Source organism: Mastomys coucha, unplaced genomic scaffold, assembly GCF_008632895.1.
Source record: "Mastomys coucha isolate ucsf_1 unplaced genomic scaffold, UCSF_Mcou_1 pScaffold22, whole genome shotgun sequence".
In the NCBI taxonomy this organism is placed as follows: domain Eukaryota; kingdom Metazoa; phylum Chordata; class Mammalia; order Rodentia; family Muridae; genus Mastomys; species Mastomys coucha.
This window is the reverse complement of record NW_022196905.1, coordinates 195,786,668-195,813,294: the sequence shown is the minus strand read 5'-3', so window position 1 is coordinate 195,813,294 and position 26,627 is coordinate 195,786,668. Positions and strand designations below refer to the sequence as shown.

The following is a 26,627-nucleotide window of genomic DNA, read 5'->3' as shown; positions in this document are numbered from 1 at the left end:
AACAATAAAGGAACCTCTGGTGGAATCACAATCCCAGACCTTAAGCTGTACTACAGAGCAATAGTCATTTTTTGATCCCTAACAATCAATTTTTATTAGCTACACAGAAGCCAAATATCTGTTATCTAAATGTCCTAGGACATATTTCTTCTTAGAATGACTCATGGCTGAAAGTTAGGAGATAAAACCATTTCCTGCCACAAAATTGACCCATTCATTTGTATTCTTAGTAAAAGAGACTAATATATTTTCTATGTAAATTTTATTTATACTAAATTATTTTTATTACTTTACTAAACATAGTACATATAAGATAGGAAATATATACAAGAATAGACTATGAGTTTAAGTACATATATTTTATTTGCACATGTGTAAAAAGTTGTATTTTAATTAATTTCCAAGATGTGTCTGATTTTTGCATATCAGAACAAAAGAAAGTTTCAATGGTACTAATGGTTAGACTCCAAATTAGTCAATGAAAACAAGAATACTGAATCACACATGTTTTATAACAACTTCAGGGTCAAGCTTATTTGAAATATTGAACTCCAACTATCATGTTTATATATGATTGTTTTGCATATTAAAGAATTCATTTTGTTCAAGTAAATATATGTATCAGGATTTCTTAATTAGGAAGGCAAACTCTAAAATTACATTGAACAACTAAAGGGTTAAAATATATCACCATATAGTACAAATAACATAAACATCACATATATATGCATATATGTATATATATACATATACACACACACACACACACACGTGTGTGTGTGTGTGTGTGTGCAATGAACAATCAAGTAGGACACTCCTGCATGACCCATCAGGTAGTTGAAATCAAAGAGCAAATTTGTTCTTTGAAATATGAAGTAAAAAAGCTAATGGAATGTCATAGCTCTGAAACATTAACTGAAGTAGAAGTTGTTAGATACATAAACTGTTAGAGATAGAATGATTCTGATGAACTGCTGGAGGCTACATATAGACTCCAATGAGAATTACTGAGTACAGATGCAGCCTAGTGAGTGTTCCCTCACATTTGTTGATTTTAATTCTATACATGGCACCAAATTAAATTATTTTGATAAAGAGTTTAACACGAATGCACTTATGTTAGAAGAAAAATCATTTTAAATAATGCCAGTATATTCTTCATAAAATTAAAAGGCAGAATTTTAGAAGAAAGGCTCATGTCTCACATAGGACAGGGACATTGCCCCCATGATAGTATCTCCATTTCCTATTTCACCTAAGAGAATGAGTGAGCTAAGCAACATGTGTAAAGGCTATGAGCAATGTTCAAAAGTTCACTAGATTAAAATGTCATCCTAAAACTCTAGAGTTTCCTTAATCCTTTTAATCAACACTATGTTGATAGGATTCCTATATAATAGCAGAATAAATGGAATCATTAAAAAAATTCAGAGTTCATACAGCAAACTTCCCAGGAAATTCCTAAAAATTAGGAGAGAGGGAATCGCAGGGCGGCAGGGACAGAATCCTTTCAGCTTCTGAGTGACAGAAGTGGGTCAGCGACCCTGTCTGCCCCTTCCCTGCAAGTGGAGGAGCTGCCTTCAGGGAGTGCTTTAACCCAGAGACTCAGGTAAGATCTGCCACTTTCTCTCCAGTGACTTTCTAAGGCAGGACCAGCCAGCTGGGAGGCACAGGCCTCACGAGTCGCAGGGGAGTTGCAGGGTGGCAGGGACAGGACAAACTCTAGTCAGAGACACCAAGAACATCTAACACCAGCAATCAAGAGATGGCAAAAGGCAAACACAAGAATCCTACCAAAAGAAACCAAGACTACTTGGCTTCATCAGAACCTAGTACTCCCACCGCAGTAAGTCCTGGATATCCCAAAACACTGGAAAAGCAAGAATTAGATCTGATATCATATTTCACAATGCTGATAGAGGAAATTAAGAAGGACATGAATAACTCCCTTAAAGAAATACAGGAGAACACAGGTAAAGAGGCACAAACCCTTAAAGAGGAAACAAAAAAATCCAATAAAGAATTACAGGAGATCACAGGAAAACAAGTAGAAGCACTTAAGGAGCAAACTCAAAAATCCCTTAAGGAATTGCAGGAAAACACAAACAAACAGGTGAAGGAATTGAGTAAAACCATCCAGGACCAAAAAATGGAAGTAGAGACAATAAAGAAATCACAAAAAGAGACAACTCTGGAGTTAGAAATCTTAGGAAAGAAGCCAGGGAACATAGATGCAAGCATCACCAACAGAATACAAGAGATAGAAGAGAGAATCTCAGGGGCAGAAGATAACATAGACAACATTGACAGAATAGTCAAAGAAAATGCAAAAAGCAAAAAGACCCTAACCCAAAATATACAGGAAATCCAGGACACAATGAGAAGACCAAACCTAAGTATAATAGATATAGAAGAGAGTGAAGACCTCCAACTTAAAGGGCCAGTAACTATCTTCAACAAAAGTATAGAAGAAAACTTCCCTAACCTAAAGAAATAGATGCCCATGAACACACAAGAAGCCTATAGAACTCCAAACAGACTGGACCAGAAAAGAAATTCCTACAGCCACATAATAGTCAAAACACCAAATGCACAAAACAAAGAAATACTAAAAGCAGTAAGGGAAAAAGGTCAAGTAACATACAAAGGCAAGCCTATCAGAATTACACCAGACTTCTCACCAGAGACTATGAAAGCTAGAAGATCCTGGGCAGATGTCATATAGACCCTAAGAGAACACAAATGCCAGCCCAGACTACTATACCCAGCAAAACTCTCAATCACCATAGATGGAGAAACCAAAGTATTCCATGACAAAACCAAATTCACACAATATATTTCCACAAATCCAGCCATTCAAAGGGTAATAAATGGAAAACTCCAACACAAGGAGGGGAACTACATCGCTGAAAAAGAAAAAATGTAATCTTCCAACAAAACTAAAAGAAGATAGACACATGAACGGATTGCCAGCTCTCACTACAAAAATAAGAGGAAACAACAATTACTTTTCCTTAATATCTATTAATATCAATGGACTCAATTGTCCAATAGAAAGACATAGACTATCAGATTGGGTACGTAAACGAGACCCAACATTTTGTTGCATACAGGAAACCCACCTGAGTGACAAAGAAAGACACTATCTCAGAATAAAAGGCTGGGAAACAATTCTCCAAGCCAATGGCCCCAAGAAAAAAGCTGGAGTAGCCATTCTAATGTCGAATAAAATCGACTTTTACCCTAAAGTGATCAAAAAAGATAAGGAGGGTCACTTCATGTTCATCAAAGGTAAGATCTACCAAGATGAACTCTCAATTCTGAACCTCTATGCTCCAAATGCAAGGGCATCTACATTCATAAAACGAACTTTACTAAAGCTCAAAGCACACATTACAACACACACAATTGTAGTAGGAGATTTCATCACCCCACTATCTGCAATGGACAGATCATGGAAACAGAAACTAAACAAGGACACAGTAAGACTAACAGAAGTTATAAAACAGATGGATTTAACAAATATCTATAGAACTTTTTATCCTAAAACAAAAGGATATACCTTCTTCTCAGCACCTCACTGTACCTTCTCCAAAACTGACCATATAATTGGTCAAATGAGGCTTCAACAGATACAAGAAGATTGAAATAATTCCTTGTATCCTATCAGATCACCATAGACTAAGACTGCTCCTCAATAACAACATACACAATAGAATGCCCACATACATGTGGAAGCTTAACAACACTCTACTCAATGATAACTTGGTCAAGCAAGGAATAAAGAAAGAAATTAAAGATTTTTCTAGAGTTTAATGAAAATGAAGCCACAACATACCCAAACTTATGGGACATAATGAAAGCAGACCCAAGAGGAAAATTCATAGCTTTAAATGCCTCCAAAAAGAAACTGGAGAGAGCATATACCAGCAATTTGACAGCACAACTAAAGGTGCTAGAAGAAAAAGAAGCAAATTCTCCCAAGAGGAGTCAAAGGCAGGAAATAATCAAACTCAGGGCTAAAATCAACCAAATAGAAACAAAAAGAACTATACAAAGAATCAACCAAACCAGGACCTGGTTCTTTGAGAAAGTCAACAAAATAGATAAACCCTTAGCCAGACTAACTAGAGGGCACAGAGATAGTTTCTTAATTAACAAGATCAGAAATGAAAAGGGAGACATAACAACAGACACTGAGGAAATCCAGAAAATCATGAGATCCTACTACAAAAGCCTATACTCAACAAAACTGAAAAACCTGGATGAAATGGAAAATTTTCTATACAGATACCAGGCACCAAAGTTAAATCAAGATTAGATAAATGATCTAAACAGTCCCCTATCTGCTAATGAAATAGAAACAGTCATTAATAGTCTCCCAACCAAAAAAAGCCCAGGACCAGATGGGTTTAGTGCAGAGTTTTATCAAACCTTCAAAGAAGACCTAATACCAATACTCCTCAAACAATTCAACAAAATAGAAACTGAAGGTACTCTACCCAATTCATTCTATGAAGCCACAATTACTTTTATACCTAATCCACATAAAGACCTAATAACGAAAGAAAACTTCAGACCAATTTCCCTTATGAATATCGATGCAAAAATACTCAATAAAATTTTTGCAAACCGAATCAAAGAACACATAAAAACAATCATCCACCATGATCAAGTAGGCTTCATTCCAAGGATGCAGGGATGGTCCAATATATGGAAATCCATCAATGTAACTCACTACATAAACAAACTCAAGGAAAAAAACCATATGATCATCTCACTAGATGCTGAGAAAGCATTTGACAAAATCCAACATCCCTTCATGATAAAAGTCTTGGAAAGATCAGGAATCCAAGGCTCGTATTTGAACATAGTAAAAGCAATATACAGAAAACCAGTGGCCAACATCAAACTAAATGGAGAGAAACTGGAAGCAATCCCACTAAAATAAGGGACTAGACAAGGCTGCACACTCTTTCCCTACCTATTCAATATTGTACTTGAAGTCCTAGCCAGAGCAATTAGGCAGCAAAAGGAGATCAAAGGAATATGAATTGGAAAGGAAGTCAAATTATCACTATTTGTTGATGATATGATAGTATACTTAAGTGACCACAAAAATTCCACCAGAGAGCTCCTAAACCTGATAAACAACTTCAGCAAAGTAGCTGGATATAAAATTAACTCAAACAAATCAGTGGCTTTCCTCTACACAAAGGATAAACAGGCTGAGAAAGAAATTATGGAAACAACACCCTTCACAATAGTCATAAATAATATAAAATACCTTGGTGTGACTCTAACTAAGCAAGTAAAAGATCTGTTTGACAAAATCTTCAAGTCTCTGAAAAAGGAAATTGAACAAGATCTCAGAAGATGGAAAGAACTCCCATGCTCATGGATTGGGAGGATTAATATAGTAAAAATGGCCATCTTGTTGAAGGCAGTCTACAGATTCAATGCAATCCTTATCAAAATTCCAACTCAATTCTTCAGACTTAGAAAGAGCAATTTGCAGATTCATCTGGAACAACAAAAGACCCAGGATATCCAAAACTATACTCAACAATAAAGGAACCTCTGGTGGAATCACAATCCTGGACCTTAAGCAGTACTACAGAGCAATTGTGATAAAAACTGCATGGTATTGGTACAGTGACAGGCAGGTAGATCAATGGAACAGAATTGAAGACCAAGAAATGAACCCACGCACCTATGGTCACTTGATCTTTGACAAAGGAGCTAAAACCATCCAGTGGAAAAAAGACAGCATTTTCAACAGATGGTGCTGGCTCAACTGGCGGTTAACATGTAGAAGAATGGAAATCAATTCATTCCTTTCTCCTTGTACAAAGCTCAAGTCCAAGTGGATCAGGGACCTCCATATCAAACCAGATACATTGAAACTAATAGAAGAGAAAGTGGGGAAGAACCTCGAGCAAATAGCCAAAGGGGAAATTTTCCTGAAGAGAACACCAATAGGTTCTGCTCTAAGATCAAGAATTAACAAATGGGACCTCATAAAGTTGCAAAGCTTCTGCAAGGCAAAAGACACTGTCAATAGGACAAAGTGGCAACCAACAAATTGGGAAAAGATCTTTACCAACTCTATATCTGATAGAGGGCTAATATCCAATGTATACAAAGAACTCAAGAAGTTAGACTCCAGAGAACAAAATAACCCTATTAACAAATGGGGTACAGAGCTAAACAAAAAATTCTCAACTGATGAACACTGAATGGCTGAGAAGCACCTAAAGAAATGTTCAACATCCTTAGTCATCAGGGAAATGCAAATCAAAACAACTCTGAGATTCCACCTCACTCCAGTCAGATTTGCTAGGATAAAAAACTCAGGTGACAGGAGATGCTGGAGAGGTTGTGGAGAAAGAGGAACATTACTTCATTGCTGGTGGTATTGCAAACTAGTACAATCACTCTGGAAATCAGTTTGGAGGTTCCTCTGGAAATTGGACATAGTTCTACCGTAGGATCCAGCTATACCACTCCTGTGCATATACCCAAAATATGCTCCAACATGTAATAAGGACACATGCTTCACCATGTTCATAGCAGCCTTATTTATAATAACCAGAAACTGAAAACAACCCAGATGTCCTTTATCAGAGGAGTGGATACAGAAATTGTGGTACATCTATACAATGGAGTACTACTCAGCTCTTAAAAACAATGAATTTATGAAATTCTTAGGGAAATGGATGGATCTGGAGAATATCATCCTGGGTGAAATAACCCAATCACAAAAGAATACACATGGTGTGCACTCTCTGATAAGTGGTTATTAGCCCAGAAGTTTGGAATACAGGATGAACATCCCACAAACCACAAGAAACTTAAGAAGAAGGAAGACCAAAAGGTGGACATTTCATTCCTTCTTAAAAGGGGGAACCAAATACCCATGGAAGGATTTGCAGAGATTAATTATGGAACAGAGACTGAAGGAAGGATAAGCCAGCCTAAATGTAGCTATCTCCTGAGAGGCTCTGACAGTACCTGACTAATACAGATGTAGAGGCTCACAGCCATCCATTGAACTGAGTACACGGTCCCCAATGAAGGAGTTAGAGAAAGGTCCTATGGAGCTGAGGAGTTTGCAGCCCCTTAGGACGAACAACAATATTAACTACCTAGTACCCTCAGAGCTCCCAGGGTCTCAACCACCAACCAAGAACTGCACATGGTAGGTCTGATTGTTCTGGCAGCATGTGTATAGTAGCGGTTTGCAAATTCGATCATCAATAGTTGGAGAGGACCTCGGCCCTCTGAAGTTTCTGTGCCCCAGTGTAGGGGAATACCAGGGCCAATAAGTGGGAGATGGTGGGGTGGCAGGCATGGGGAGTAGGGAGGCAACAGGTGTTTGTTCTTGTTGTTTTTGTTTGTTTGTTTGTTGGAGGGGAAATTGGGAAAGGAGAAATTTACATGTAAGTAAAGAAAATATCTAAAAAAAAAAGAAAGAAAACAGGAGAGAGAAAATGTTAATAATGATGGAAGAATTAACAGTCTATGTGTAGCTAGAGGCAACGCAGACACAATTTGACTCCATGGATAAAGATTAATGTATATTGTTAAGTGAAAGAACACTGTCTGAAATGGTTGCTTGCTGTGAAATTTTATGTTAGATTCAAGAAAGGCAGTAAAAAGGAAAAAAAATGTACATCTTAAAAATTTATTGGGAGAGGAGAAGCACAATTCTCCAGTCCTTTCTATGTGCACCATGAAAAGTGACACCCATATAGAGACCACATCATTGAATAATCGTATAAGTATACAGTGGAGAATTTGAAGAAACATCAAGTTTTGTTGCTGAAATTCAGTAGTCCTAGGCATACTGACAGTATAAATACAATTGATATAATGACAAGCCATTTCATGCTTGCAGCCTTTCTTATAAAAACCCATATCTCAGTGAAATTATGAAATAAATTAAAATCAGAAAATTAGTAATTGAAACTATTTTTGCTGTGGCCATCAAAATTCTCAGTGGCATCAAAATAAGGGTGAAAGTAGCCAGAAGAATATGAAAAGAGTAAATAACTGAGTGAAACTTTGTGTCCTGTGGCTCTTGGAACCCAAGCTAGACATTGTATAAAAATTAAGGAACTCTAAAAATGTTTTATTTGGTACATATCAGTATTGCTACCTTAATAATTGCAAAAGTGTAAATATGGGAGCTCTTCTGTATGAATATTTTAATAAATCTAAACTTTTTATTAAAAAAATTATGTAAAAGTCATAGTAATTCTCCTACATATAATCATGCCTCAGCAGCTAAGGTTTAAAGTGTGTCTTTTATGAAATAAGGCATGAAGTGCCTCACAGTGATATAAACTGAATATGCATGGATATGTGCATGTGTGTGTGTGTGTGTGTGTGTAGGTGTGTGTGTGTGTGAGAGAGAGAGAGAGAGAGAGAGAGAGAAAGAAATGTGAGAAAGAAAGAGTAATCTAAGTCTTGTTCTCTTTAAAAACTGTCCAATTCAAATGATCACTAACAGAATTTATTTTACATGATTAAATCTGGAAGAATTTTCATACCTCTTTTTCTAGTGCCAAAATCAAGATGCCAGGAAAAAGTATCCATTTCAAAGGAAAGGGGAAATAACCCAGATAGTTACATAAAGACCTGTATTTCTGATTCAGAAATACAGAAAGCAAATCAGGAAGAAAATACAATATTAGATGGAAACTCAGCACAATAGCTGCTTTAGAAGGCATAAGATATAGCTACATATTCAGATTGGGCTTTCAGTCTCTTCTAGTCAGCATTGACTGTCATCTAGGTACAGCCCAAAGTTATTTGAAAGAGACTCAATTGGGAGATTTCTTTGATAAAGTTGGCAAATGGGTATATCTGTGTGTGTGGGGGGGTTTGCTAGTTACTCTCTATCCTCCTAGAGTAACTAGCAGGGGATGTCAGCCCTGGGCAGGTGAGCTGCCTTGTATAAGAAAGTTGTGGAGCTGGCCGGTGAGCAGCTGTATTGATAGTTCTGGTTTCATGCTTCTTCTTTGAGTTCCAGGTTTGGTTTTCTCAATGATGGATGACAACCTGTAAACTAAAATATATCCTTTCCTTCACAAATTGCTACTGGTCAATGGTTTATCAGAGAAGGTAAACTAGAGTTCTGTCCTCACTTGCAAAAAGAGAAATTAAGTCAGGATATCAGGTATAGATCTTTCTGTGGATATGAAATTACAAGAGAATAGCTTTACATGCTTTGTTTAACAAAATTAAAATCAGCTTTCCTTTGAATCCATTGTTTAGAAAATTATTTTCTCTTCATTGCCCAATAAACATTCAAAAGTACTTTAGTGTAAGTTTTGCAGAGCACAAAAGAATAATTCATAGGTCTTTGAATAGATAAAAAGAGCTGTAAATTTGAGAACACATTTATTACTCTCTTAATGACAGTATTTTATCAAGTACATTAATATGGTGTTCATTGTACTAAATATTTAATGTAGGTCATTTTGTTTAAGTATCAAAACCACTTGCCTCAGTTTTGTTTCTGTTGCTGTTATAAAATACCCCAACCAAAAGAACTCAAGGGTGAAATGGGTTTGACTCAAAGCACCAGATTACAAACCATCCTGGGAAAACCACATCTGGAGGAGCCTGATAGAGCTGTTCAAATTGAACTCATTGTTGATAAGCAAAGCAGAATGAAGTATTGCATCCCTACCCACATTCAGCTTGATTTCCCTACTCATATACAGTTCAGGATTTCCTGTCTAGGGAATGATATGGGTCTTTGGACTTAAATGAATACAATCAAGACCACCCCACCCCATATACATACCCACAAGCTAATCTGATCTACATAATGACTTTTGCTGCAAGGGTGTATCAGGTTGATCATTAAAATTAATCATAATATAATATATATTATGAGCAGACATTACCACAGCTTTAGAAAAGGAGGAAGCAACAAATGTTTTACAGTGCTATCAGTCCAACCAGAGTTAGTTGTTGGTAATCTGCAGCATTATAGACTGATGTTCATATCAACTTCTTAACATAGCCTTCTACTCATAGGTAAACAAGACTATATTTCTTTGGAGTTCTCTTCTTATATGTCAGTAGGGTTGTACTGCAAATATTTTCTTAAACTCCAAAAGTAATATGATTGTTGAGTTTTGTTAAGATCTTCCTTTAAAAGAACAGTTTTTAACTTATGTGCTGAGACCATAAAACAGCATTAATTATGTGTCAACAAAAAAAGTTCTTTTCCAAAATAAGAGCAATTTTTAGACAATAGGTTTCATTGTAATAAGGCTGTATTTCAATGACCCTCACATCACCAAAGGATTTTACCTCCAGCCTAGCTAAACTGAGAGTTGACAGTTCTGCTGTGCCAAGAAATGAATTGTAGGAATGATTTTTGGATACAGACTTCCTACTATGGTCAAAGCTATTTGACTGAGTGAGTGACTTTATTCTCAGCCCACAGAGAACAGGTTATATTCATTTAAGAAATGGTGTGTGTACTAAGATGGTCTATTCATAAAGTCATTCACCAATTGTTTCAACAGTAAAAGCCAAGATTTTAAACTCTACTAAATACAAATCAAACAAACAAACAAAAAGACTTTATATATTTATGTTCATTTAAGAAAATACTAGTAGTGATGTATTATTTTGAAATATACAGTTAATATGTTTGGAGTCATTTAAAATTTATATTGAGAAAAACGTATGTATTTTCAGTATTACTGTAGACAAGAATCTACATAAGAGTGTTAAATTGATTGTTTTATATCAAACAACTTTTATAAGACTCATTTTTATTGTTATAATATTTTATACATTTTAAGGAATATGACAAAAAAGAGATTGTAGGTATTGCAGAGGGTGTCTCTGGAGGGAATTGGGGTCCAAAAGGGAAACAAGAATGTGATTTAATTCTATTTACTTAAAATATGTTTTTAAATGTTAACATATTCAGATAAATTGAAATCATGTAACTTTTCTCATCATAATGCAATAAAAGTCAAAAAAAAGTTCCTTTCCAATTTTGCCAATGTAAATATCTTCAAATACATTTTTTGTGTTATGATAATTTATATCATGTATGATGTTGCTTTTCTGTTGCTCTGAGAAATTTGTGACCAAAATGAAGTTGAGGAGTGAAGGGCTTATTTAGCTTGTACGTTAAAATTATGTTCAAAGAAAGCCAGGTCAGTACCTTAAGGCAGGGTTATGGGGTCAAGAAGTGAAGCAGAAATTACGGAATTATGGAAGATCACTTTCTTTCCTTGTTTCTTTTACAGTCCAGCCCACCAGTCAGGATGGCCGTGTCTACAGTGGGCTGGTCCGTCATATATTAATTAATCAAGAAAATGCCTCCCAGATATGGAAACAGGCCAAAATGACAATTACTCATTTGAGTTTCACTTATTACTTGATTCTAGGTTTGTACCATACTGATGGTTAAAGCTAGTATATTATTATATACAACTATAACTTTTTAATTAAACAGTTTTAAATACCTTTGACTTGTATTTGATATATATTGGGAATTCAACATTTTTCAAGAAAAAATGCCAATTAAGAAAGGAAAATATTTCATCAGTATATTACTAAAGAATAAACATAAATACCAACTCTGTATGTGATTCATTCTTCATTTGTGAAATGCAAGTGAAACCAAAACTAGAAATGTATTTTAACTTTGTTTGCAATTTTGATTATTTCATATGTTTGATGTATTTGCATCATTAGATATTGGATAACCAATTAGAGAGTTCATCCTTAGGCAAAACTGATTCTCTTACTCTCATAAATCACTAAGTAGCCTGTAATGCTTCACCTTGATATGGTATATTGCATGATTCCCCAACACATATTGGCATGTCAACTTATGTTGTAATTGTTCAGGTCTTATTTAAGCTAGTACATTGATAATGTTTCATCACTTCAGCTTCCTTAACATATATAGGAAACACAACCTTGATGCAGGTTTCCTGGTCTTCTGTCTCTTCCAATCTTTCCTTCTACTATGTGATCTGTGCCTTTGGTATAAGAGTTTTGTTGTCTTAAGTGAGACCAGGTATATCACAGGCAGTTGTTATCTCCCATGATTTGGCTAGTTGTGTTTTTCTGTAATGATTTCTGCCTACTGCAAAAAATAGGCTCCTTTGATTAGGGACAACAGTTACACTTACCAGATTGGAGCAGAATCGTGGGTGTAAAATCAGAAATATATTTTTTCTGGGTTACACTGTATATGTATATGTATATGTTTATGTATATGTATATGTATGTGTATGTGTATGTGTATATGTATATAATGTATGTGTACCTGTTTAAGTATTCAATCACAAGTCAGGACACTAAGTATATTGGAACACAAGATATATTAGAACAAAAATCATACAATATGTTTTAACTCTAACTTCTCCTGCTTAACTCCTCCCAAACTCTCCCCACCTCTCTTCTCCAACATATCAACAATTTCTTCTTTTCTCTTCAGAAAAGAGCAGGTTACACCAACTAAACATGGACATGGCATAACAAGATGCAATAATACTAGACACAAAGCTTCATATTAAGGCTGAGTGAGGCAACCCAATTGGAGGAAAAGAGTCCCAAGAGCAGGCAAGAATGTAAGAGACACTCCATCTCTCCCATTGTTAGAAATCTTAATACATCTTTGAGAGATGCTAAATAACACATACACACACACTTGCACACACACACACACGCGCGCACACACACACACACAGAGAAGGGGGGAACAAGTAAGTTTACTAATAATGAAGCAAAATGAAACCATGTACTCATTATTGGTGAAATGCAAAATGCATAGAACTGTTGAAGAATGGAACAAAAAAAGGAAAAATTGCAATTTTAATAGTTTCTTCTGAGAGTCAGCAATTTATGTTCTCTGTGTCTTCAGTTTGGGATAGAATAATATTTTTGTTGTTTGTTGTAAAATAACGTTTCTGAATAATCAGTCAGAGCAACTATATCATAGTGACTTGATGTATCTTAGAAATGTCAAGTTATTGCCTAAAAGAGTGAAGTCCCTTTCCCATGGGTCTGTTCCTTGTTTCATCAGTTAAAAGTGACTTGTAGTTCAATGAATTGATGTAAAAAAGACAATCCTTGTTATGAAGAGGTAAAAATCTTACTGAAAGGTTTTTGTTCCAATATATCTTATATTCCAATATATGTAATATCCTGTGTTGTGATTGAATGTGTATTCAAATATCTGATGATGTTTGTAAATGATGTTTCAAAGAATAGTCTGGCTCCTACAAACTGTTTATACTAAATAAAAGAACTGATAAACATATGGAAGAAGGGATTACTAGAGCAAACAAGAATCAGAGCTTGAATATTTGTAAAATTCTCATCCTATGAATCTTAGAAGAGGATAAGGACTTCAAAGACAAATTAACATTTATGCCTCCTCTTTATCTGTCTCTTTCTCTTTGCATGTCTCTGTCTGTTTCTATGTCTCTGTCTCTTCTTCTCCTCTCTCCCTTTCCCTTTCTCTCTCTCTCTCTCTCTCTCTCTCTCTCTCTCTCTCTCTCTGTATAAGATAAATTAAATGATATTTTTACTGTCTTCATGTCTGATGAGAATAATGAAAAGAAAAAAATACAAAAGAACAGAAAAAAATTTTATTAGATATTTTCTTTATTTACATGTAAATATGTAAATTTCTCCTTTCCCAATTTCTCCTCCTCCAAAAAACAGACAAAAACAACAAGAACAAACCCCTGTTGTCTCCCCGCCTCCCCACCTGCCATCCCACCCTCTCCCACTAATTGGCCTGGCATTCCCCTACACTGGGGCACAGAACCTTCACAGGGCCGAGGTCCTATCCTCCTATTGATGATCGAATTTGCAATCCTTTACTATACACATGCTGCCAGAATAATCAGACCCACCATATGCAGTTCTTGGTTGGTGGTTGAGAACCTGGGAGTTCTGAGGGTACTAGCTAGTTCATATTGTTGTTCGTCCTAAGGGGCTGCAAATCCTTCAGCTCCATAGGTCCTTTCTCTAACTCCTTCATTGGGGACCATGTACCCAGTTCAATGGATGGCTGTGAGCCTCTACACCTGTATTAGTCAGGTACTGTCCGAGCCTCTCAGGAGATAGCTATATTTAGGCTGACTTGTCCTTCCTTCAGTCTCTGCTCCATAGTTAATCTCTGCAACTCCTTCCATTGGTGTTTGGTTTCCCCTTTTAAGAAGGAATGAAATGTCCACATTTTGATCTTTCTTCTTCTTGAGTTTCTTGTGGTTTGTGAGTTGTTCTTCCTGTATTCCAAACTTCTGGGCTAATAACCACTTATCAGAGAGTGCATACCATGTGTGTTCTTTTGTGATTGGGTTACCTCACTCAGGATGATATTCTCCAGATCCATCCATTTCCTTAAGAATTTCATAAATTCATTGTTTTTCATAGCTGAGTAGTACTCCATTGTGTAGTTGTACCACAATTTCTGTATCCACTCCTCTGGTGAGGGACATATGGGTTGTTTCCAGAAGAACAGAAAAATTAATCTTGTGCCATATGGAAGAATTGTTTTTATTAATAATTCCATTTGTTTATATTTCAAATGAAATCCCACTTCCTTCCTGGTTACAACTCTACAAGTCTCCCATCCCAGAACCTCCCTCTCCCCTCTCCCCTTTGCCTCTATGACCCACCCACAGTCTCTTGTCCCACCTCTTCATCAGCCCTCTAAGCTTGGACATCAAACCTCCACAGGACCAAGGGCCTCCACTGGCATTGATGTCACACAAGGCCTCTCTGCTACCTATATCTCTGGAACAATGGATTCCTTCTTGTAAACTCCTTTGTTGGTGGTCTAATCCCTGGGAGCACTAGGTGGTCCAGACCTCTCATGCTGTTTTTCCTGTGGGATTACAAACCTCTTGAAACTCTTCCAATCCTCTGCCAGTTCCCCCACCAGGATCCCTGAGCTCAGTCTGATGGTTGGCTCCCAGAATCCACATCTATATTGGTCAGTTGCTGGCTGAACCTCCCAAAGAACAGTCATAAGAGTTCCTGTTTGCAAGTGCCTCTTGGCAATGACAACAGTGCTGGGTTTGGTGTCTGCAGACAGGATGGATCCCCTGGTGGGGCAGTCCTTGAATGTCCCATCCTTCAGTCTCTGCTCCATTTTTGCCAAGTTCTTCTTTTGGACAGGGACATTTCTGGGTTAAAAATTTGAGATGGATATGTGGCCCTATCTCACTACTTGGGCTGGGCCTATCTATTGGAGGTGGTCTCTACAGGTTCTATCTCCCCTTCTCTGCTAAAATTATTCCCATTGAATCTTGGAAGCCTCTTGTTTCCTTGGCATCTGGGACCCTCCAGTGAGTATCACAAGCTCCTTATTCCCCCTGCTATATCTTTTTCTTCGATTTCCAGGCCCTCTGTACCTCCCTCCTGTTTCTCCAAGTATCTGATATTGCCCCCTTATTTCCTCACCCTACTCTCCTACTCTGAGATCCCACCTCCCTCCATTTCCCACAATCATCCTGTTCCCCCCTCAATGCAGGACTGAAACATCCACACCCTGGTCTTTCTTCCTCCTAAGCTCCATATGGTCTCTGTGTTGTATCATGGGCAATGTGGGGTTTGGGCTAATATCCACTTATCAGTGAGTGCATACCATATGCATTCTTTTGTGTCTGGGTTACCTCACTCAGGATTATATTTTCTAGTCCCATCCAATTGCCTATGAATTTCATGAAGTCACTGTTTTTAATAGCTGAGTAGTACTTCATTGTGTAAATGTACTAAATTTTCTGTATCCAACCCAGGGACAACTGGATTGTTTCCAGCTTCTAGCTATTATAAATAAGGCTGTATGATCATAGTGGAGTATTATATTCTTGTTATATGTTGGGGCATCTTTTGGGTATATGCCCAGAAGTGGTGTAGCTGGGTCTTCAGGTAGAACTATTTCCAATTTTCTGAGGAACCACCAGACTAACTTCCAGAGTGGTTGTACCAGCTTTCAATCCCACCAGCAATGGAGGAATGTTCCTCTTCCTCTACATCCTTGCCAGCATCTGCAGTCACCTGAGTTTTTGATCTTAGCCATTGTGACTGGAGTCTAGTATCTTGATTTCTTTGTATATTTCGGATATTAGCCCTTTATCAGATATAGAGTTGGTAAAGATCTTTTCCAAATCTGTGAATTGTCATTTTTTTTCTTATTGACAGTGTCCATTGCCTTACCAAAGCTTTTCTATTTTATGATGTCCCATTTGTCAATTATTGATCTAAGGGCATAAGCCATTGGTGTTCTGTTCAGGAATTTTTGCCCTTTGCCCATGTATTCAAGGCTTCTTCCCACTTACTCTTCCAGTAGATTCAGTGTATCTGGTTTAATGTGGCAGTCCTTGATCCACTTGGACTTGAGCTTTGTACAAGGAGATAATTATGGATCAATGTGCATTATTCTACATGCTAACAAGTTGAACCAGCACCATTTGTTAAAAATGGTGTCTTTTATCCACTGGATAGTTTTAGCTCCTTTGTCAAAAACAAGTGACCATAGGAGTATGCATTCATTTCTGGGTCTTCAATTTTATTATATTGATCTACGTGCTTGTCTCTGTACCAATACCATGCAGTTTTTTTAATTACTATTGCTCTATAGCACAGCTTGAGGTCAGGGATGGTAATTCTCCCAGAAGTTCTTTTACTGTTGAGAATAGTTTTCCCTATCCTGGTGTTTTGTTCCTCCAAATGAATTTGAGAATTGCTCTAACTCTCTGAAGAGTTAGTTGTGTTGGAATTTTGATGGAGATTGCACTGAATCTGTAGATTGCTTTTGGTAAGATTGCCACTTTTACTATATTAATCCTGCCATTCCATGAACATAGGAGATCTTTCCATTTTCTGAGGTATTCTTCAATTTTTTTTCTTCAGTCTTGAAGTTTTTGTCATACAGATCTTTCTCTTTTTGGGTAGAGTCACACAGAGATATTTTATATTATTTGTGACTATTGTGAAAGTTGTGGTTTCCCTAGTTTCTTTCTCAGCCTATTTATCCTTTGAGTGGAGGAAGGCTACTTATTTGTTAGAGTTAATTTTTTTATCCAGCCACTTTGCTGAAGTAGTTTATCAGCTTTAGGAGCTGTCTGGTAGACCCTTTGGGGTCACTTATGCATAGTATAATATCATCTGCAAATAGTGAAATCTTGACTTCCTCCTCCCCTATTTGTATCCCTTTGACCTCCTTTTGCTATCTAATTGCTCTGGCTTGAACTTTGAGTATTATATTGAATAGAGATAGGGAGAGAGTAGGTAGCCTTGTCTTTTCCTTGATTTTAATGGAATTGCTTTGAGTTTTTCTCCATTTAGTTTGACATGGCTATTGGTTTGCTGTATATTGCTTTGATTATATTTAGGTATGGACTTTGAATTACTGAAATCTCCAATACTTTTAACATGAAGGAGTGTTGTATTTTGTCAAAGGGTTTTTCGACATCTAAAGAGAAGATCAAGTGATTTTTTTTTCTTTGACTTTATTTTTATATAGATTATACTGATGGATTTTCGTATATTGAACCAGCCCCACATTTCTGGGATGAAGCCTACTTTATCATGGGGAAAGATTGTTTTGATGTGTTCTTGGATTCAATTTATAAGAATTTCATTGAATATTTTTGGATCAACATTCACAAGGGAAATTGGTCTGAAGTTCTCTTTCTTTGTTCGGTCTTTTTGCGGCTTAGGTATCAGTGTAACTGTGGTTTCATAGAATGAATTAGGTAGTTTTCCTTCTGTTTCCATTTTATGGGATAGTTTGAGAAGTATTGGCATTAGGTCTTAATTTGAAGATCTGATAGAATTCTGCACTAAAACCATCTGGACCTGGGATTTTGGTTGGAAGACTTTTTATCACTGCTTATATTTCTTAGGGGTTATGGGACTGTTTAGATGGTTCATCTGATCTTGACTTTACTTTGGTGTCTAGTTAGATTTTCCAGTTTTCGTGAATACTGACTTTTTAAAAAAAAATAAAAGCAAACATTTAATTGGGGCTGGCTTGCAGTTTCAGAGGTTTCGTCCATTTTCATTGTGGCTGAAAGCATGGTAGGAATGCAGATAAACAAAGTAGTAAAGGAGGAACTGAATGTTCTGCATCTTGATCTAAAGGCAGCCAGGAAGAGACTGTCTTCTAGGGAGACTATAGGAGGGTCCCTTCAGCACCGGGTGGAAATCCAAAGCCCACACTGATAATGATACACTACCTTGAACAAGGCAACATCTCCTGATGGTGCTACTCCCTGGGCCAAGCATATTCAAACTATCACATTCCATTTGCTGGCCCCCATATGATTGTTCAAACACATAGGTATATGGGGACAGCACTTAAACACAGCATCATGCAAAATACACGAGCTCCAACATCAAAAGTTCCCATCATCTATAGCAGTCTGAACAATGTTAAAATTCTAAAGTTGAAAGGTTCTTCTGAGATTAGTCTGATCATTTAACTGTAACCTCTTAAATTTCTTTTCTTTTTTTATTAGATATTTTCTTTATTTACATTTCAAATGTTATCTCTTTTCCTCCTTTCCCCCTCCAAAAACCCTTTGTCCCATTCCCCCTCTCCCTGCTCACTAACCCACACACTCCCCCTTCCCTGTCCTGGCATTCCCCTATACTGGGGCATTGAGCCTTCACAGAACCAAGGGCTTCTCCTCTCATTGACAAGTCCATCCTTTGCTACATAATCAGCTGGAGCCATGGGTCCCTCCATGTGTACTCTTTGGTTGGTGGGAACTCTAGGGGTACTGGTTGGTTAATATTGTTGTTCCTCCTATGGGGCTTCAAACCCCTTCAGCTCATTGGGTCCTTTCTCTAGCTCCTCCATTGGGGATCCTGTGCTCAGTCCAACGAATGGCTGTGAGCATCTACTTCTGTATTTGTCAGGCACTGGCAGAGCCTCTCAGGATACAGTTGTATCAGGCTCCTGTCAGCACTTGTTGTCATCCACAGTAGTGTCTTGGTTTGGTAACTGTACATAGGATAGATCTCCAGGAGGGACAGTATGCATAGCCTTTTATTCAGTTCCTGCTCCACACTTTGTCTCTCTATCTTCTCCCATGGGTATTTTGATCCCCCTTCTAAGAAGGACCAAAATATCCACACTTTGGTCTTCTTTCTTGAGCTTCATGTGGTCTGTGAATTGTATCTTGGGCATTCTGAATATAGACTAGTTTTTTTAGTAGTATCTGATTATTATTTTAATATCCTCAGTTTCTGTTATATCTACCTCTTCTTTCCTGATATTGCTAATTTGTATACTGTCTTTGTGCCATCTAGTTAGTTTGGATAAGGGTTTATCTATCTTGTTGATTTTCTCAAAGAACCAGCTCCTTGTTTTCTTGTCTTTTTATACAGTTCTCTTTATTTCTACTTGGTTGATTTCAGCTCTGAGTTTGATTATGTAGGTGTAGTTGCTTCTTTTTGTTCTAGAGTTTTCAGATATGCTGTTAAAATGCTAATGTATGAACTCTTCAATTTCTATTTGGAGGCATTCAGGGCTTTGGATTTTTGCATAGCACTGCTTTCATTATATCCCATAAGTTTGAATATGTTGTGCCTTTATTTTCATTAAATTCTAAAATATCTTTAACTTATTTATTTATTTATTTATTTATTCCCTGACTAAGTTATCATAGAGTAAATAGTTGTTCAGCCTGCACATATATTTGGGTTTTCTGTTGTTTTTGCTGTTATTGATGACCACCCTTAGTCCATGGTGGTCTGATAGAATACATAGGGTTAAGTCAATTTTCTTGTAGCTGTTGCCATTTCTTTTGTGTCCAATTATATGCTCAATTTTTGAGAAGGTACCTTGAGGTGCTGAGAAGAAGGTATATTCTTTTGTTTTAGGATAAAAGGTATCTGTTAAATCCATTTGGTTCCAAACTTCCTTTAGTTTCACTGTGTCTCTGTTTAGTTTTTGTTTCCATAAACTATATATTGGTGAGAGTGGAGTGTTGTCATCTCTTCCTATTATTGGGTGAGGTTCAATGTGTACTTTGAGCTTCAGTAATGTTTCTTTTACAAATGTGAGTACCTTTGGGGTGTAGATGTTTAGAGTTGAGAGTTCATCTTGGTGGATTTATTTTTCTCTGATGCGTATGTAGTGTCCTTCCCATGTTTTTGATAACTTTTGGTTGAAAGTCTATTTTGTTGGATATTAGAAGGGCTACTCCAGCTTGTTTTTTGGGACCATTTGCTTGGAATTTTTTCTAGCCATTTACTTTTTGGTAGTGTCTGTCTTTGTCACTAAGGTACATTTCCTGTATGCAACAAAATGTTGGGTCCTGTTTACATTTTCAGTCTATTAGCCTGTATATTTTTATTGGGGAATTGAGTCCACTGATGTTGAGAGAGATTCATGAAATGATAATTTAGATATGAATCTTGCTTTATAGTTGTGTTCATGTTTCCAGGGCTTTCTATGTTGGGAGATCTGGGTTCTAATTTTGCCTAGTAGTATTGGTTTCTGTTGTTTATGTTCTTGCACTTGCCTCTCATCATCTGATTAGTTCTGGTATTAACTGGCCTTTCTGTTTCTGACTGGAGCCTGTCCCTCCTGTGTGCTGTGATCCTATTATCCTGTGATCCTGTGATCCTGGATGTGTCAGAATCCCTGGGAAGTCAAGCTACAACTAGAATTTGGTATGACTATGTTGGTGTCCAGAGCAGAGGCTCTGTTCTCACCACAGGTCCAAACCACGGAACATGGGTCCATGTCTTAGTGGGGTATCTGTGTCCGGGGAGGTGATGGTTCCACTAGGTATTAGGTCAGGATTGGAGGTCTCACCTGTGATCATGGATGTTTCAGAATACATGGGGAGTTGAGCTGTAACTGGGGTGTGATCTGAATAGTTTGAGATCCAGAGCAGAGACTCTACTACCAGCACCCATATGGAAGATTTTTATAGATAATATTAAATACATTTTACAATAACAAAATTGTTTTTTAAAAAAAATATCTCTCATATTGTGTTATCAAGTAATTGATCATCTAAATTCAAAAAGAAAAGCCAATACTCCAGTTAGATAAATGAGATTGGAATTATCTGAAAAAATATTTTTATACTTAGAAATTGATAAACTCATTCATTTTTCTTGTGTTTCACATGTAATAACTTAATTTATAGATAATTTTTCATTTTGCGTGCCTTCTGCCTCCTGTTGCTTCTTATTTTTAAGGTTCATTCATTTTATTGATTCATGTGTATGTGTATATGACTATAAAAGTATAGGTGTACCATATGTGTAAACAGCTCATAGAGACTCATCAGATCCTCTAGAAGATGAGTTAATGGCATTTGTGAGCTTATGTGTGAATGTTGGAAATAGCAGTGAACAGAGTTCTGTGGAGGAGCCTTTAGTGCTCTTAATACAAATCAATCATATCTTCAGGCCCCTACTCTCAATATTTAATTACAAATGCCAATCAATTTCTTCTTTCTTTCCTTCCTTCCCTACTGCCTGCCTTCCTGCCCCTTTATTCTTTGATTTTCATTTGTGATGCTAAGAATTGAAACCAGGATCTTGAAAATGCTAGGCAAGTCTTCTAGCACTAATCTATATTCCCAATCTTTATTTTATTTTATTTTTTTTGATACAGGGTCTTAAGCTGTCTTTGACTTACCATTCTCCTTTTTCCTCTTCAATGTGCTGAGATTATTGACAACTGCCACTCAGACTATATCTTTGGTCATTCCTTGAGCACACCTCAGTATTCTTTTCTTTTCTTTTCTTTTCTTTTCTTTTCTTTTCTTTTTTCTTTTCTTTCTATTTGTTTTCTTTCTTTTTTTCTTTCTCTCTCTCTCTTTCTCTTTCTTCCTTTCTTTGTTTCTCTCTATCTTTCTTTCTTTCTCTCTTCCAACCCTGCTTTTTTAACCACTCTCATCCATGTTGGGTTTTATTTTATTTTATTTACAGGAATGCAGACCTGAAGATTTGACCCTTCCAGAGGACAGATGCCTAAATATTCATACTGCACACTGGTCAGCCTCAGTAGCTATGAATGCCAGTTTTTAATTCTTCTTTGAAGCAACGTTTTTATAGGAGCACATACATAATGAGTATGATTGAAGCATGGTTATGCATGAAAACCTTGTTCCTTACACAAACACTTTGGATTTTTCTGTCTTTTCCGGGACTCCCTCAGGCTGGGCATCTGCACTACCACACTTCCATAGAAGTGGTGATTCCCATGAAGGTAACTGAGAAAAGCAAAGAAATGAACCTTCCAAACTGGATCTCCTATAGTTTTAAACTTGGAGGCCAGAGGCACATCATCCACATGAAAATCAAGAATCTTTTTCTAACTAGGCACCTCCCAGTGTTTACCTACTCTGAGCAGGACACTCTGCTTGAAGATTACCCTTTTGTACAGGATGACTGCTACTATGATGGTTATGTGGAGGGTGACTCAGAATCATTAGTTTCCCTCAGTACCTGTTTTGGAGGCTTTCAAGGACTATTAGAGATAAATAACATTGTTTATGAAATTATGCCCAAGAGGTTTTCTACCAAATTTGAACATCTGTATAGTAATAGAACAGAATCAAGGAGTTCCAGCCTTATGCAAGATAACATAACATGCCAAGTAGAGTTACAAAACAGTGGTAATCCCACTCTCAAGCAGAGTAATTTTGAAGGCTGGTGGACTCATACTAGAGTTGTTGAATTAGTAGTGGTGGTGGATAAGACTCTATATGACCACTATGGACATAATTACACAATAATGCTGTCAGATCTATATTCTGTGATAAGTATAGTAGATACCATTTATGAGGTAATTGGTATTAAAACATTATTGGTTGGTTTGGAGATTTGGAATAAGAAAAACCCTATCGTGATAGATGATGTAAGAAAATCTCTAAGACTATATTGCCGGTGGAAAGCCTCAAACTTTCTTCATCGATTAAAACATGATACCTCACATCTTTTCATACACAGTCACTTGAGAGGATTAAGTGGCATAGCTTCTACCACTGGGATTTGTGATATAAAGCGCAGTTGTGCCGTTGTCACTTTCAAAGACAGAACTTTGAACCTTCGTGCCATTGGAGTGGCTCATCACTTAGGTCATAATTTGGGCATGGGCCATGATGAAGATACATGTAAGTGTAGTTACAGTAAATGTATAATGCACATGAACAACCCACCAGTACCCAAATTCAGCAATTGTAGTTATAACTACTTTTGGTCTTATGCTATACAAAACACAAGCTGTTTGATGGAAAATATGTACACAAAGGATATCTTTGACACAACGCGCTGTGGAAATGGAATTGTTGAAGAAAAAGAACAATGTGACTGTGGATCTTTAAGGAATTGTGCAAGTGACTTGTGCTGCATGTCAAACTGCACTCTGAGTACTGGGACTTCCTGTGCCTTTGGACTTTGCTGCAAAAAATGTCAGATTTTACCATCAGGGACTCTGTGTAGAAAAAGTGAAAATGAGTGTGATCTTCCAGAGTGGTGCACTGGAACATCCTATAAATGTCCAGATGATGTTTATGTGGAAGATGGAATTCACTGTGGGATCTCAGCCTATTGCTATGAAAAGCGATGTAATGACCGCAATGAACTTTGTAGGCAGATTTTTGGCCAGAACGCAAAGACTGCAAATGGACATTGCTACAGAGAAATAAACACTAAAGGTGATCGTTTTGGTCATTGTGGTATTCAGGGACATACTTACATAAAATGTGAAAGCAATGATGCACTTTGTGGGAGAATTCAATGTGATAATGTGATAGAAATTCCCCATATGAAAGATCACAGTACTGTTCACTTTGCTGTTGTCAAAAATGTATCATGTTGGGGCACTGATTATCACACTGGGACAAACCTAACTGATATAGGTGATGTGAAAGATGGCACAGAGTGTGAAAAACATCATATCTGTATCCATAAGCATTGTGTGCATATGTCTGCATTAGACAGCAACTGCACACCTACGTTCTGTAATTACAGGGGCATCTGCAACAATAAACATCACTGCCACTGCAACATCCACTGGGATCCTCCTAACTGTATGATAAGAGGACACGGAGGTAGTGTAGACAGTGGCCCACCTCCTAAAGCAAAGAAAAAGAAAGAGTTTTTCTATTTTTTTCCATTATTGCTCATTATTTTGGTTTCCTTTTTATGTTATCTTTATTGGCTACTTTGTATTAGAAAAAAAAGTAAACAAAAGCTCCAAGGTCAGCCTACACCTTTAAAAATATACAAAGTTGCAAACAAAGTTCCAACCCGAAATCCTAGTCCAGAGCCTTCCCAGAGTCTACCTCAGTCAAGAATACCATCAAGATCGGCTTCACCAACATCATCCATAAAAAGTATTAATTAAATATTAATCACTAGTATGGCTCTCCTTGTTCTTCATGATTTTAAGTAATCTGAAGACTGATTTCTGTAATTTTGTTCTTTACATTTCCAGAAAAAATGTATGAATAATATTGATATTTTTCAGGTTACTGGCTATAATTTGATTGATATTGCAACACCTCTGCTATGGAAATCATCTTCCTATGGGGAAATAGGGGTATGTATATGAAAATGAATAGAAATATTGGAGATGTATCCTTACTGATATGTTGGAGTTTCCTGAAGAACAGATTTTACATGGACAATGATACTTGTTTTTAACCATGCAACTCCTTCATGTATAAATTCACTGCAGAAAAACATTATTTTCAGTTTTAGAGATGCCAGGATAACTGTCAGAGGTCTTACATTCCATGATATAAAGCCCACCAACTTGAGCATTTCCTTAAGTAGCTCAGCAATAATGCTGAAGGTAAGATCGTGGAGACAACTACACAGTTTTGAACACTGAAATAACCTCAATTTCTTTGTTTTATTCCCTGACTTTATATAAAATTACCTTTGTGCAATTAATTATTCATAATTAGGATAACAGTAACTCTCTTAATTTGTGTGTGAGTGTGTATAAGTAATTTTTTTAAAAAAAGAGATAGAGACCAAGAACTTGAAAGAGAACTAGGAGGGGGAATATGGTAATAAAGTTTGGAGTGAAAAGCAGGGAGGAAGAAATTATATAATTATAGATGTTCAATAAATATTTTTTTTCAAATTCAAGTTTCAAATATATATACTGACCACTTAGCATTAGATAATAAATTGGTATGTTATTCTCCAAGGAAAATATTTTTTTCTCCCATTCAGAATTCCATAGTTGCCTGAAGTTCTTTGAGCAAGTTTGAGGCCACATAGGCTTCCCATTCCCCATCCACATTAGCATATTTATTGTTTTTCCTCAGTTCATATTTAGGTAGTCATGTTGGTGAGACTTCATTGGTGCAGCTTTTGACATTTCTACAAAACAAAATCTCCCAGCTAACTCCCTGTTTTTCTCACTCATACAATTGTTCTGCTTCCTCTCTCACAAAGACCCTTAAGTATTATGTGTGGGATTTGTACTATAGATGTATCTGTTAGGACTGAGATTCAAAGCTCTGCATTTTGATTGGCTATGGTTTTCTACAAAGGTTTTCATCTGTTCCAAAGAGAAGTTTCCTTGATGAAACACGAGGACTACAATTACCTTTGGTTTAAAAACAAATGCTGGGACCATAGCTAGGGATTATGCTTGTTTACTAACATGGTAGCTCTATGTTCACTTCCAAGATTCATGGCTTCAATCAAGGACCCAATGAGTAGTTTATTTTTTTGTGGGACTTTCTGGTAAACTGTGCTTAACAACTCAAAAGAGATCTTTTCATTCCTTCTCTTGGGTATTTTATTGAGTGATTGTTGGCCTTTGGAAGAAGGATTGCCAGTATTTTAAATGTATTAAAGTGATGTGAAATATCTAGACATGATGTTAAATTACAAAAGGGAAATGAATTCTGAATTTTTAATACTTATTTTTCCCCTGGAACACTTGATGATTTTGAATATCAATTAGAAGATAGCTTTTGACAACTCGGAGAACCTCTATTGAGTGCTAAAAGAAGACAAAATTGACAGTTTCAAAACACTTTAATATCAGAATTAAAAATCAGATTTCCTCATGTCACATCACACAGTTGAAATCTTCTGTTGGAGGCTACAGGTACAGGTTGAAGATGCTAGAGGCAGAAACACTTATAACCCTCTTGGATTTAGAGTGGAGTGGAAGAGAGTGTACCTGAAGTCCATGTTCTTCCATTTTGTAAGATTTACATTACTTTGGTAGAGTTTAGCATTTATGTGAGGGTACTGATTTGAAGTTCTGAGCTCCAGAGCTCACTATATGCCTTTTCCCTATTGAACAAAGAGAGTCAACTCAAATCTCTATAGAAATCCTATAAGATATATGAGTCTTAAGCAATCAGTAATTTTGCTTATGTTTCAAGTAGAAGTTGAAAGATTCTACTTGATATAAAGAATGTACTATCACTTGGACCTTCTATTTATTATTCTTTTAAAATTAATTTATTCACTTTACGACACAATACCAGCACTTCCTCTCATCCCAGTATGCCTTCATTCAAGTACTCCCCACATTTCCCCTCCACCTTCTCTTTTGACAAGGGAAGTCTCTCCTTTAAATGTCTCTCTCTCTCTCTCTCTCTCTC

At 36.7% G+C, this 26,627-nt stretch overlaps 1 protein-coding gene across 8 annotated transcripts in view; it reads left to right on the top strand.

The window, feature by feature from the left end:
* The window catches only part of LOC116069299 (disintegrin and metalloproteinase domain-containing protein 29-like), a 39,558-nt gene that overhangs the window by 4,592 nt on the left and 8,339 nt on the right, over nucleotides 1-26,627 (top strand). For 2 of the 8 annotated variants that reach the window (XR_004109967.1, XR_004109968.1), the window contains exons 2-3: nucleotides 11,289-11,429; nucleotides 24,518-24,589. Coding sequence is in view for 3 of the 8 variants with exons in the window: in XM_031339837.1 (XP_031195697.1) it covers nucleotides 22,058-24,383; nucleotides 24,518-24,531 (2,340 nt within the window). In the remaining 5 variants the exon portion in view is untranslated. Of the gene's footprint in view, nucleotides 1-11,288; nucleotides 11,430-21,972; nucleotides 24,395-24,517; nucleotides 24,590-26,627 lie in introns of those variants that run through there. The other 6 variants (XR_004109963.1, XR_004109965.1, XR_004109964.1 and 3 more) reach the window with 5 other exon arrangements.